The following is a 14,426-nucleotide window of genomic DNA, read 5'->3' as shown; positions in this document are numbered from 1 at the left end:
CGTTAAACCCAAAACAAACAAATAAAGTGTGGTTATGCATTTTATTAAACATTTGTACATGCAACCGCATAATCTATAACTTTCGACAGGTGGCGATATGTCATATTTAAATATTCATGTACAAAGTTTAATTGTGAATTTGTAAAAAAGAGCATTTTTAAACAAGCTCATTTGTCTCTACACTGTTAAATAGATTTTAGACGGCCTCTTTCCTTCCTACCAGTGATTTATTCGTACCGCGAGTCGATAGCTTTAGCTTCGGCTGTTGACCGATTAGTCATCTTATGTGTTTTATTGCATGACATCAGAAATACATATTTTTTTTTTATATTTTTTCTTCAATAGTTGACTAGTCAAGTAAAATTTGTTGAACTGTAGACTGGTAAATGTCACAAAATATTGACCAGCGATTAATATAAGGAGTCATATAATAAATGGAATTGTGTGCCGTTTGAAATATAGTATAGAATGCTATATTAGTTCTTTTAAAACACATTTGCTTTATACACATTTTGCTTCTTTCAGTTTTCAACAAGTCAAGACAGCCACAACAGGCACAGTCTTATTTCATGCAAGCGAATTTTGAATGTGCTGCATATTGTACCATACTAGTATCGATGAAATATAAGAATACAAGTATGGGCACACTTAACGGCTTCCTGACGACAGCAGTTGTGTTATTTTTAAAATGTAAGAATAAAAGTGCCTCAGTTTGATAGAATAGATGGTTGCAAGTTACTTTGATTCAACAAGTGAATATTTGACCGAGTTCGCCGAGTCAGCCCGCCGTCGTCGTCTCATTAAGAATGCAACAATTAATGTGTTTAAGCTGATATATACACCAACACCAGACGACAAATAGAATGAGACATCGTAAGATCCAAGTACATCCTTTATTAATCCTGAAAAACATAGCAGAAAATATTATATAATATTAAATAACATAGGGTTTCTCAAATAGAATTAGTTTAGGCCAACGAATTTCTCTCATGATAAACATGAAATGCATAGGTTAGCCCGCCCGATTAGCTCAATAGGGAAAACGCAGATCTACGTATCGCGGGATCGTGAGTTCGATTCCCGGACGCGGCATATGTTCTTCGTGGCGATTTGAATGACATTGTGTCTGAAATCATGCGTCCTCCACCTATGATTCATGTGGAGAAGTTGGCAGTTACTTGCGAAGATCAGGTTTGTATTGGTACAGAATCAGGTTAATTGCCCGCAATTACATAACTGAATTACTGTTGAAAAACGGCGTTAAACCCAAAACAAAAAGTACGCACAAATTAGCTGTAAACACATAGACTTGTCTAAGCCTATAAATACATATCACGATTCCCAAATAAAAACACAAATTGGACATCACCTATGTATGAGGAGATTTGATTTATAAATTGTCTAATACTGTATTTAATTTAATTTGAAGAATACATAATACATATCTTAATAATTGCACATTTCAAATTGTCTATATAATAGTAGTTTTTCTTTGGTGTTTTAGTAATTCATTACTAGCAAACTATTTAACTTATCAACTATACGCACTGCGATGTTTTTCTCGTAATTATTTCTGAATTTTGAAAGGATTTAACTTAAGTGTCATAAATTATGGTTTCTTGCATACCAGACAGGATTTTCCCGTGAACCGGTGCTAGAAAAACTGGTCGTACAATGCGGGGGGTGAAATGACTCTCGTACTGTAACTTACGAATGAATGTCTAGTCATACGCTACTATAACAAAATAGTGCTTAAAGAAAATTTCATTTCTTCTATTAAGAAGAAAATATGATGAAAGAAACAGAATCTATCACTGGCAGAAGGCGCAAATGGAAATAGCATGCTGTCGGAGGTAACTTTCTTGCGGTAACTCGACAGCGCCTCGTTACCTCGTAAGCCAGTTATTTCCAAATACACCTTCAACCAGTGAGATTCTTATAAAAATGTATCCACCTCTGACAAAATGTGTTTGCACAGTTCTCGATGTGAAGTTAAAATGTTTTTCTATTGAAGATTACCGCAGTTATCCATGTGAACAAAAACCTTTACAAAACAAGAAGTAAATTATAATACTACCTCCTAATAATGGACCAAACATATTGCCTAACCCGCACATGATATTGACTAAGGCCATTCCTTGAGGGTATCTGTCTAGTCCAGTGCCTTCATACATTATAGCTGGAGTCTGTGCAACAGTTGTACCGAAGGAGATTCCAAATACAAAACAAGATACGAGTATTGACCAGTAGTCGTAAAGATTAATTATAATTGCGTGTAAACCAGCATTGATAAGGCACAGATATATCCAATGGTTAATTGTCGGAAAATTCCTGAAAACATGCATTTACAATCTTTTGATCATTGTAAAATGTCTAAATGATAATGCATTAGAAGCATAGAACCTTACCAAGCAAATTGAGGCAGAGTCTGTTAATGAGAGCTAATGGAAAATACAACACTCCTCATGCCCCATATCAACGGCTTAGCCGGAACTCTATTAGATAAAATTTAACGGACCATGAAATATAACGATACCGAGTCCAGTTTAAATGACATTTCATTTTCAAATTGAATTAAACCAATGTTAAAATTTTACTTTAATTATATAGATTGGATAGAAACATCAAATTTTCTTATGTCGTTGCAAAAGATCTTACACGCAATGAAACCTCAGTATAGCTCCAACTACCCGACCGAGGCAGTTACCTATTCCTAGTACAGATACCGTAATGGAACCAGATTCTCGTGGAAATCCACGTGATATCATATGATCAACAATAAACCACGCTTCGACATTTCCTGTAATTATAAATATTTATCCGTGGCACTACGATAGGTGCTAGTGAAAATTATACCGTTATCAATTGAATTTTAACCATCAAATTGTATATATTGCCCGTTAGTCACCGTTAGTCGGCTTATAATCCATCAGGATATTGTATATGTAAAGCATACATTAAAGTTTAATGTATAAAGTTTAACTTTAATGTATGTAACTGTCAAAAGATTAAAATCCGCACCTGAATTTAGAAATAAGCTTCACAGGGGCAATGCAGTTGAATTACTTGGTACTTGTAATCTTTGAAAGTTATATTTTCTTTTATTAATGATCATTTAACACTGAATACAATCGCCATTTTAAGTAAATACGAAAATTGCGACTTTTTAAAACTATCTACAAGTTAAGCTAGTTTTGCATATTCGAATAAATTTTTTCTGCAATATAGAATTTAATTAAACCCTGAGTTTTCAAAACTTCAAAATATACTTAGAAAATCTGGAAAATAAAAAGATAGGGTCGTGTGCTTGATTTTTGATGAGACTGATTTGAAAAAATGGACCTCACACTGGTTTTCATAATGGGCGTCTATAGGAAATCACGATTTTGATAACATTTTTTGCGAATAGAAATTATTCTACAATGTAGATTTTAATGAAACTTTTTACAGTCGTTGATAAACATATGGATTATAAAATGATGGAATCAAAACATATAGGTCTATGGAAGGGCATTTAACTAAAAATATCCATTCGTGTAAATGACTTAGTCTTGCATGTAAATTACATTGATACAATGGTAAATTAATATTTTAATATTCTTTGTCCCAATTTCTTATTTCTATGTCCCATTTTCTAATTTGTTTGTATGGAAAAGATAATCAATAGTGTAAAACATAACATTTTGTCACAAAAATTCCTGCATGCAAAATGGATTTTACATATTTTGTTATGTTTAAATTGTTAATGCTGAAGTTTTAATTTTTCTCTAGGTCCTAATTTACTAATCACTAACTGTAAATTTCATAATACACTTTTCAAGTGTTTCATCAAGTCTCATTATTCGCATTTTTTCATTCAGAAAGTATTTGTCGTACTTTCAAACATATATAAAATCATTTAGAAGTTATAGTAGGAAACGTGTCTCCTACGCATTCAAAAGTTACAATCTGAAAAATAGAATTTAGAAGGGTACCAGTGATAATGCTATCCAGCTACATAGAAATAATAACAAAGAAGGAACCAGAAATACCGTTTCCTTTTAAGACAGAGGGCGCTTCAATAGGCTATTCCAGAAAATATCCGCACCCGCCCCCCAACCCCCAAATACCCCCTTGGACACACCCCTAAAACACCCCCATTGGGTGGCATAAGTAGGGGAAACACCCCAAGGACAAAGTAATTTGACACAGTGCGCCCCCCGGACAACCTATGGGAGTCATTTTCCCAGAAAAATAGCCCCCCGGGCAAGCCATCGTGAAAGACCCCCCTGGACGAGCACCCCCTTGACAGCCTATCGAAGGCATTTTTCTAAAAAAAAAAAAATCCCCTTAACAAGCCGTCTCAAAAGACCCCCTGTACAGAAACTCCCTGAACAACCTATGAAAGGCATTTTTCCTGAACCCCCCCACCCCACCCCCTGTATACAAGCTCCAGAGACACACCCCCTGGACAACCTATAGAAGGCATTTTTTCTGAAAAACACCCCCCTGGAAAAGCCGTCTCAAAAGACCGCCTAAACAGGCACACCCTGGACGACATATGGAAGGCATTTTCCCTGAAAAACACCCACTGGACAAGCTGTCTCCAGAACCCCTCCTCTAGGACAGACACCCCTTGGATAACATATATGGAAAGCATTGTTTTGTCCTGGAAAATACCCCAAAACAAGCCGTTTCAAAAGACCCCCCTGGACAAGCTATGGACAGACACCCCCTGGACAACCTATGCATGCAATGAATTCCCAGTCCAATACTACCACTTTATATTTCCGCAGTAGCGTACTATGACAAGTCTATATCTGCATGTAGTTCTCGTGTTGACCCCATATGACCAAGAGTTGAACTTGACCTAAAGATCTTCAAGACAATTTGATTTGGTTTGAATTTTACGGCGCACCAACACAGTATAGGCTATATGGCGCCAAACAGGACTACAAATTATGATTTCACATCTCATTTACATCGAAATAAAAACATGAGGTATGGAAATCTTCAAGACAAACATTCTGACTATTTCATAAAGATTTGGTTACAACTGTGGCCTCTCGAGTGTTCACAAGCCTTTCCTTTGATTTGACCGGTGACCTTGTTTTTGACCCCACATGACCCAGATTCGAAGTTGACCTATAGATTATCAAAACAAACATTCTGACTAATTCTCATGAGTTTCAAACTTAAATTGTGGTCTCTAGAGTGTTGAAATGGTTTTCTTTTGATCTGGCCTAGTGACCTAGTTTTTGACCCCACATAACCCAGATTCAAACTTGACCTAGAAATGATTAAGACAAACATTCTGACCGAGTTTCATAAAGATTGAGTCACAAATGTGGCCTCTAAAGTGTTCACAAGATTTTCCTTTGATTTGACCAGGTGACTTAGTTTTTGACCCTACATGACCCAGATTCAAACTTGACCTAGAAATCATCAAGCCAAACTTTCTGACTAAGTTTCATAAATACTTGATCACAACTGTGGCCTCTAGTGTTCACAAGCTTTTCCTTTGATTTGACCAGGTGATCTAGTTTTTAATCCAACATGACCCAGTTTCGAACATGACCTCAAGATCATCAAGACTAACATTCTGACCAAGTTTCATAAATATTGGGTCACAAATGTGGTCTCTAGAGTGTTCACAAACTTTTCCATTGATCCGACCTACTGACCTAGTTTTTGACCTACATGACCCAGATTCAAATTTGACCTAGAGATCATCAATACTAACATTTTGATCAAGTTTCATAAAGACTTGGATACCAATGTGGTCTCTAGAGTATTCACAAGCTATTCCTTTGATCTGATTTACTGACCTACTTTTTGACCCCACATGGCCAAGTTTCAAAATTGACCTAGAGATCATCAAGATTAATATTCTGACCAAGTGTCATAACGATAAGTCACAAATGTGGTCTCTAGATTGTTCACAATCTTTTCCTTTGATCTGACCTACTGACCTAGCTTTTCACCCCACAGGACCCAGTTTCGAACTTGACCTAGAAATCATCAAGACTAGCATTCTGACTATGTTTCATAAACACTGGGTCAAAAATGTGGTCTCTAAGAGTGTTCACAAGCTTTTCCTTTGATGTGATCTACTGTCCTAGTTTTTGACCCCACATGACCCAATTTCGAAACTGACCTAGAGACCATCAAGACTTACCTTCTGACCAAGTTTCGTAAAGATTGGGTCAAACAATGTGGTCTCTAGAGTGTTCACAAGCTTTTCCTTTGATCTGGCCAACTGACCTAGTTTTTGACCCCACATAACCTAGTTTCAAATGTGACCTAGAGATCATCAAGTCTAACATTCTGACCAAGTTTCATACAGATTGGGTCACAAATGTGGTCTCTAAGGTGTTCACAAGCTTTTCCTTTGATCTGACCTACTGACCTAGTTTTTAAACCCACATGACCCAGTTTCGAAATTATCCTAGAGATCATCAAGACTAACATTCTGACCAAGTTTCATCAAGATTGGATCACAAATGTGGCCTCTAGAATGTTCACAAGGAAAATGTTGACGCACGATGGACGCCGACGGACGCCGGACAATGACCGGTCACAATAGCTCACCTTGAGCACTTCGTGCTCTGGTGAGCTAATAAAAACCTAAAATTATCAAATGTTTTTGTTAAAATTCTTGAAATAGATATATGCTTAATAACTTAAAAATAACGTAATATATTAAGCCGCATTAGCTCTAGTTGGTTTAATTTGTGCACTAGTCAGTACTGTACATGTATTTACAACTATGCTTTGCACGGAACGTCACGGATCGGAGGGGTTGGTAGACTGGCTGTATTCACCACTATAACCCGGCGCTGAGTTAACAAACTGTAGGGAATCTAAAGTGGTAGTATATTCATGGCATGGGAAGGCATTTTTTTTTCTAGAAAATATCCCCCTGGACACCTGGACAAACCGTCTCAAATGAACCCGCTGGACAACCTATGGATGGCACTTCTTTCTTAATTAACTTATATTACAAAGTCCTACGTTTTCCATAAAAAGGAATAAGAAATTTGTACACGGAATATTGGAAGTTAAAACAATCACATTTACGAGTTATTTCAAAATAAGAAAAATACATTTTACAAGTAAGAATTTTAATGTCCAATTGTTATAATTTACACAACAAGAGTGATTTTTATAAGAACAATTTACAAACGGGAATATAATATTATAGTTAAAGAAATTGGGACATAGAATAATTAATGACGGACATTAACAGTATAATTTATATAATAAGTGTGATTTTCCATACAAACAATTTAGAAGTTGGGACAAAGAATATTAGAATATTAATTTACCATTGTATCAATGTAATTTACATGCAAGAATAAGTCATTTACATGAATGGACTTTTTACTTAAATGCCCTTCCATATAGGTCCGTGTGCTTGTTTTTGAGATATTTGCCCGTAATTAAAGAGACCCGCGCCTTGCACACTGATTGTAAAAACATTATTTGGAAATATTTAACGTGTCAAACGTTTAATGTCATTTTTAATCCTAAGAAACATAGGAGTGTTGTCATTTGAGTAAATTAACACACGGGTTACCAATAATTCATGAAACGATTCTCATTTCCGTATACCGAGTCCAGGCTTTAGTCTTCGTTATCCGGATAAATGATTACTTCCGGTTAATGAAATGCGCAGAACTACTTTAATGTGAGTTAAAAGGTATTTCAGTTCAAAAATTTCTATTAAATTACACAAAACTAGATATACTATACCTGTCGTTGAATTTAAAATGAAATTCAGAAGCACCAGCCATATCACCAAGTCACTGAGTAATGATTTGTCACAGAAAGCGTTCGAAGTTGGAGAAGTGCTTACGTTCACTTTTGGAAAGAAGCGTTTAGAGTAGTGAATAATAATACCGCATGGAACACATTGTAGGGATACTCCAGCAATAAGAATAAACGCCCCTGCCCACGAATATTGCGATATAAATGTCTCAAAAAGTAGCGGCACTATAAATTGACCGAGACTGTTGCCAATGGTAAGGCTTATCAGATAGAAACTTGCATTTTCTGGAAACATTAAACCAGTTGCGATAAAAGCGCCCAAGTAGCATATTCCTGTTGTCACTCCTGAAATAAGAAAAGTCAAAAAAAAATGGATGTTTCATAAAAGATCAGGCCTGGTGTCTATATCTCAGACGCCTAATAATCGCTTGATAAAACAGAACACTTCACGTGTTACTACGATGTTAATGTATTGGCACTAAGCATTATTATTTAATAAGTATTATGCTTCTCTGATGTATTTTGAATCTTAAATTAACAGACGACATTATTTTCCTGCATGCAAAGCTTACCATCCAGTTTTGAAAGCTCATTAATATGCAACATATTAATATCGTTTCAATTATACATCCATAAAATGTATGAAAATATTTGGTTGTTTGTACGTGAGTGCGTGATTGCGTGCGTGCGTGCATCGTATGTTTGTTTGTGTTTCAGTTTGCAACAAAGACAAACATAACACATCACCTGAATACACTGTATATAAAACTGCTTTAAATTCCCTGTAAATTCCAAAAACATTGTCAGAATATGTAAAATTTAGTTCTTTACTAATGGTTTTATTTACTTCACGTTAAATATTTACCAGCAAAAACGCCTGTCCATAAGATTATAGGAATAAGACCACTTGCAAATGCGCTTGCAAACAACCCTATCCCACTCATGACACCTCCGAAAACGATACATCTACCTGGACCAAATCTTTTTATGAATCCTGCAAAAAATATACCTGAAAGGCAAAATAGAAACTCGAAGTTATTTTTAAGGATATTTAAGTTTCAAAATGACGATTAAACATTGTGTCTCATTATATGCGTTATTAACATTGCTTTAGGTGAACATGCCATCCTTAGAGTTATGTGACGATACTTAACATTGTACTCCTTTAATTAGTCGCTTATGCATTTGTAAGAAACAAGATGAATGTATACACTGTATATAACTGGGGACAAACGAAGTTAAAATCTGTTAATTTCCAGCATAACTTAAGTAGACTTGTTAATCGTATACATGTACTCAAAACATATGCATTTTCCAATGGTTTGACCCACCCTGTGCAATAGGTAGGTACTTAGATTCTCTCTGTTTGAAAGCTACCAGTTACTTGTGGAAAACAGGTTGTTTCTGTTAATGAATTAGAGTTGCCGGAATAGCCTAAAGTCATACTAAATATCATTGCATTAAACACCCCCGGTTTGATCCAGTTTGCCTTTACTGAGCACTGGCACCAGACCAGAAAGAAAATGCCTCTGTAAAATATATACCTTACCCCTAGGTATTCTATAAGCACCATGGTCATGAACGGGAAAATATACTAACCCGTTTCAGTCGCGCATTTCATACCTAAAACGTGCAGTTCGGAAAATGTGTACTACGCATATTGAACTAGTGGTAATTTATCTTCCATTGTGTACCGGTCACATCTCTTCAATATTTCTTAGCTTAGAGAAATAACGCGTAGTTTATAGATTTTTCAACGTTACACAAAAAACTTGGTTGAACTTCTCTAGTGAAGTTCCGGTCTAGATTACAAATCCATTCTGATTGGCTGATGTGAAAATGTATGTCAGTCGTCGTTTAACTACTCGTGTACGCTAAAATGTGTATATGCAGCATAAATGTGCAATATGAATTAAATAAACAGAACAGATGTATACCAATGTATGACCTCAAATTCAAAATCATATCTAAGATGAATTTTATTCATCATTTCGAGTTTTATTGTAAAACTGTGAATATTTTACTTTCTGTTTTTTGTTTGTTTACATTTCGCCTAACTTGTGCACACTGCTGTGACCTCTAGACCGGATGTTCATTAGGAAAGTTCACGGAAGTTTTTTTTTTTTTGTTGACGAAAGCAAAAATATGCGGATTATCTCTGCAATATGAAATATTGAGACAATGTTACTGGTGCACGATGGAAGATAAATTACCACTTGCTCAAAATGCCAGGCACCCATTAACCGAACTGCGCGTTTTGGGTGAGAAATGTACGATTGAAATAGGTTAGGGCACTTTCCCGTTCATGACCATGGTTCTTATAGAATACCTAGGGGCAGGGTATATATTGTACAGAGGCCGGGAGAGGCATTTTTCATGGTCTGGTGCCAGTGTTACTGAGTGCCTAAAGTCGCAGAATGAAAAATCAAATTAAAAAGACTCAAGACTTGATTCCTATTTTTGTATGGCTTTTCAACCTTCCTGTATAATCTATATTAAAAAGTGCAGTAAAAGTAAACAAACATGTCCAATCAAAACTTTAAGGTTTTGCATAACCAGCTTAAATAAGGTGTATTAAAAGCAATGAGTTAGAGGTCGAGATTCATACATGGAAGAATTGCAGTTTTAGTCATTGTAAGAAGCAATGTTAAAATGGTCTTGCATTACATTTGAAAGTTATGCATGTAAACCTCATAGCTGAAATTTAAAGGGACTAACCCACATATTTTAGGCGAAAAACAATTTCACTCAAAAATCCATAAAAAATGAGTACTCTGAAAGTGATTAGTTGTATAAACTTACTGACATAAGAGTTTTGCAATATATATTTTTACAAATAACCTTAGTAGCTTTAAAATATTCGGATAATAACCTGCAAACACTTAATCAAAAGACAAATTTATCAGCAGAGAACGAAGCCCGCAGCAAAATAAAAACACGTTTGGAAAGGGGGATATTTTTAATAAGGAATGTTTGGTTGGTGGGGGCTGATTGAGTAAGAAACAGTACTTAACATGACAGCATACAAATAAAGAATATATCGAACTAAAAACAGAAATTCGCGCGACAGAGGTGGGGTGGGGTGGCATGCTAAGACACAATGTCAAGAAACACAAAAGAAGTAAAAACAAACACTTTTGGTAGTGGTAATGTTGGGGAGAGGTGGTAGTAACGGGATACTAAGAAAAAGTATCAAACGACATAAAAAAGTGAACGTAAAAGCAAATACTTTTAGGGGATAGAGATGAGGAAGAATATGGCAAAGAGTGTTACCGAATTTTAAGAGACAATGAAATATCACCAAAATCTGTTTTTGCTTCGTGTGAGATGTGGTTGGTCACTCAGGAGACACACAGGAATCCAAAAATGTGGGTAAGGGGTGATTACAGGGGTAATTAAAGTGGGAGATGACTACGAGTCTTACAATATCAAGAAAAAACAAGAAACCAAATTGAAGGAAGACAACTCTAACATGTTGAGTCGGTCGGTTTGATGGAGTGGCACTGGCATGGGTGACGGATGTGGAGTAACTGAATATGAACAAAATTAGTGAAGCATAGAATGCAACCAAGCAACATAATAACAGACTCGATTTGACTGAGTCTGTTCATGAGAAGTATTGAAATGTGCAACACCACTATCACCCACTAGCACATGCTTAAGAGGAGTTCTACAAAAGTATAAATGAATGTTATCCATGATCAAAAAAAAAAAAAAACAAAAAAAAAAAAACAACTAGAAAATAAAGCAACACTTTAAACGTATCAAGAAACACGAGGAACTTAAAGTATTTTGGAGTGTGGGAGGTGGAATACGAGGGCGGTCAGAAGTGGAGTGAGGCGGTGAGTAATGTGAACATTAAGAGAAAATATACAAAAACATAGAATCTGAGAGAAAAAAGTGATTTTGGATATGTCGGGGTAGTGCAGACATTTAGACGGAAACTTAGAAATGAAGCTTGCATTTCCACCATCCATGAGCAGGCTCAATCAAACCGAGCCTGAAACATTTTTGTTTATGTTGGGTTGGGCGACCTGTGGTTTTCCACATTTTGTATTGTGTTGTGTTGGGTTTTGTTACTGAGTTCGTATTTTCATGGGAAGGCATGCATGAAGATACAGTCAGTTTCGATGTGCAATAACTGAAAGACTTATTCTCTGACAAATCAAAACAAAAGAAGCATTGGAAAAAAGGAAAAGATTTGCTATATACAAATTTACAAAAAAACAATCATCAAACAAGAGGAATTTTGGGACATAGACCTGTGTTATTCAGGTTGGTATTTCCTTAGAAAAGACGTAAGTGAAGCATTGTTTAGATGTGACACTTAGTAACTGTTATACTAACTCGCCCGTAATCGTAAACAGAATTTGTTAGTAAAATGAAAAAGTACAAATAGAGGCATAATTTCATCAAAATAAAGGCTGGCTTTTTGGACGTATTTTGTGCAGTTGGTATTACCAGGGCAAATAAGGTTTTATTTCGCGAACAGAATTCTGTTGGAAAATTATACAAAGGACACAAAGGAGAAAAAGAAAAATGGAAGCTAAAGTTATGACAGTTACATCAGTCAGTCGACATGATCATTGGAAAGTCACGTATGAAGTTTCATTTAGTTGTGAGGAGTAATAAGTGAGATTTTCTGGCTGAAAATCGTTAACACGATGCCGACACTGACACCAGTGATATAGCAATAACTCTGGTGATTGTCGTCACTGCGAGCTAATAAAGAGATTTTCTTCATGTACGAATCTTAATATATATATAAATATTGTAAACAACGGATTTACAAACCAGTGGCACAAGATAGTCCAGCATAAAGACTTTGTATCCATGCAGCATCAGCCCTCTTTGCATTAAAGACAATGACAAGTTCAGCATACATTACACTCAGACCATACCCAATACCACTGCATACAACTAACTGCATTACACAAGATATCAAAACGGCCAGTTTTCTACAGTTGGACGGCAAGCTTCTGTAATTCTAAAGTAAAAATATCTTTTTATATATTATGTGTGTTATACTGTCTTGCTACTAGATTTCGAAATAAAATCTTAAGGACTTGGAAAAGTGCGTAGAAACTTTTGTTGCATTTCCAGGAAACAAAGCTCTTCATAAAAATCATTTCAGTGTACTGAAATTGAAGTGAACTTTTTCCATCACATCGCGGAATAGGTCGGCGTCCAATACTGTTGCACCTCTTATATCCAGTCAGTCTCTATATCTACATCAAAACAGGGAAAATATAATAGAGTAAACTACTCTATTGAACAAACAATTTAAGTAGAAACATTCCACATATAGCGCTAGTTGTCAATTGTTGAACGATAACTTCCTGCGAAAGCCGCCCGACCGTTTAGCTCAGTAGGGAGAGCATAGACCTACGGATCGCGGGTCATGAGTCCGATCCTCGGGCGGCACATATGTTCTCCTTGATAATTTGATAAAAGACATTTGTCTAAATCATTCGTCCCCTACGTCTGATTCATGTGGGAAAGTTGGCAGTTACTTGTGGGGAACAGGTAGTACTGGTACAGAATCTAGAAACACTGGTTAGGTTAACTGCCCGCCATTACATATTAACTGAAATACTGTTGAAAAACGGCGTTCAACCCAAAGCAAACAAATCTTCATGATTACAGACGAACAGCTTAACCAAAAATAATAGCAGCAATATATTTGATAAGCAATCAATTATGACTTCATTTAGTGCGAACAAATATCTGAAACAACAAGGTTTAGTAGCTAGATTTTACTTTTACCTGTGAAGTTTTCTCTTTAATACCATTTGACTTTAACAGCAAAGTGCTCTCTGTATGTACACTTTGTCCCGTAAATGAGCCTGACCCATCCATTATGTTAAACGATTGTGAATTGAGAAATGTATATCTGGAACCACCTTGAGATTTTCCTGGCAACATTTAAATACGTTTTCTTTTGCGTTCTGTAGTGTAGTCCATAGCTTATCAACACAGTCGTAATAGATTATTTCTGAAATTAATGAATAACAAACGTTTAATATGAGTCTCCTGACTACTGTATCTGACTTTGGAAGCCAACAAGTACATGTTATTGTAATACAAGTATACAATGAATGGAATTTCACTGTAAAACACATGTTTATTGCATCATTCAAACGATACAGTGAGTGTATGAGGAGAAGTTCCCGCAGTCACAGCAGTCACGTATTTAGTTTAATAAACAAATGACTATGCATAAATAGAAATATGCAAAATAATCGTACGATGTAATGTATATTACTTATCGTATAAGATCTATTTATATGATGAAGGTCAATGCAAAGAGAAATGTGTAAAGTACATACCTTAATTTGCCATTTAACACATTACTTTTATTATCTAAAACTTCGTTTGTCGTCAGAAAGGTGTTTCAACTGCCTTTGGCCATTTACAAAGCAATTTAAGGTCCAAAGCTTAGATATTTGGTGTTCAGCATTATCTAATAGGCATTCTAACACGACCCGTTTCATTTTCTATTAAATAATAAGGCTGAAAACTGTGTATTATTAAACAACAATTCATTTTTTCTGACGTCACAATTATTTCGTCTTAAAGTCAAATGGCATAGCGGCGCGCTGGAAAAGAAACCAACGGAAAACAGGCAAATATTTAATGGATGTCGTCAAGGATTTTAAAGTCCTTGATTACATTAG

At 35.7% G+C, this 14,426-nt stretch overlaps 1 protein-coding gene across 2 annotated transcripts; it reads right to left on the bottom strand.

Annotated features, from left to right (window-relative positions):
* Nucleotides 1–27: 27 nt before the first annotated feature.
* Nucleotides 28–13,916, bottom strand: LOC123541163 (monocarboxylate transporter 3-like). Of its 2 annotated transcripts, none has more exons than XM_045326561.2 (7): nucleotides 13,516–13,916; nucleotides 12,544–12,736; nucleotides 8,615–8,758; nucleotides 7,735–8,094; nucleotides 2,659–2,800; nucleotides 2,078–2,331; nucleotides 28–902 (listed from the first exon to the last, which is right to left on the bottom strand). In XM_045326561.2, the coding sequence occupies exons 1-7, from the start codon at nucleotides 13,672–13,674 to the stop codon at nucleotides 736–738; spliced, it is 1,419 nt and encodes a 472-aa protein (XP_045182496.2). In that variant the 5' UTR covers nucleotides 13,675–13,916; the 3' UTR covers nucleotides 28–735. The 2 variants fall into 2 exon arrangements, with proteins under 2 accessions (XP_045182496.2, XP_045182497.2); XM_045326562.2 differs by having other exon boundaries at nucleotides 12,544–12,673.
* Nucleotides 13,917–14,426: the final 510 nt, after the last annotated feature.

Source organism: Mercenaria mercenaria, chromosome 16 (assembly GCF_021730395.1).
Source record: "Mercenaria mercenaria strain notata chromosome 16, MADL_Memer_1, whole genome shotgun sequence".
Lineage (NCBI taxonomy): Eukaryota > Metazoa > Mollusca > Bivalvia > Venerida > Veneridae > Mercenaria > Mercenaria mercenaria.
This window is presented reverse-complemented; position numbering and strand designations above follow the sequence as displayed.

Coding starts and splice junctions, on each gene's coding strand:
- LOC123541163 (XM_045326561.2), bottom strand. CDS start 13,674: ATGTTGCCAGGAAAATCTCAAGGTGGTTCCAGATATACATTTCTCAAT. Junction 8,095..8,614: donor ATGGACAGGCGTTTTTGCTG/GTAAATATTTAA, acceptor TTCTTATTTCAG/GAGTGACAACAGGAATATGC. Junction 903..2,077: donor GTTTGGTCCATTATTAGGAG/GTAGTATTATAA, acceptor TATGTTTTTCAG/GATTAATAAAGGATGTACTT.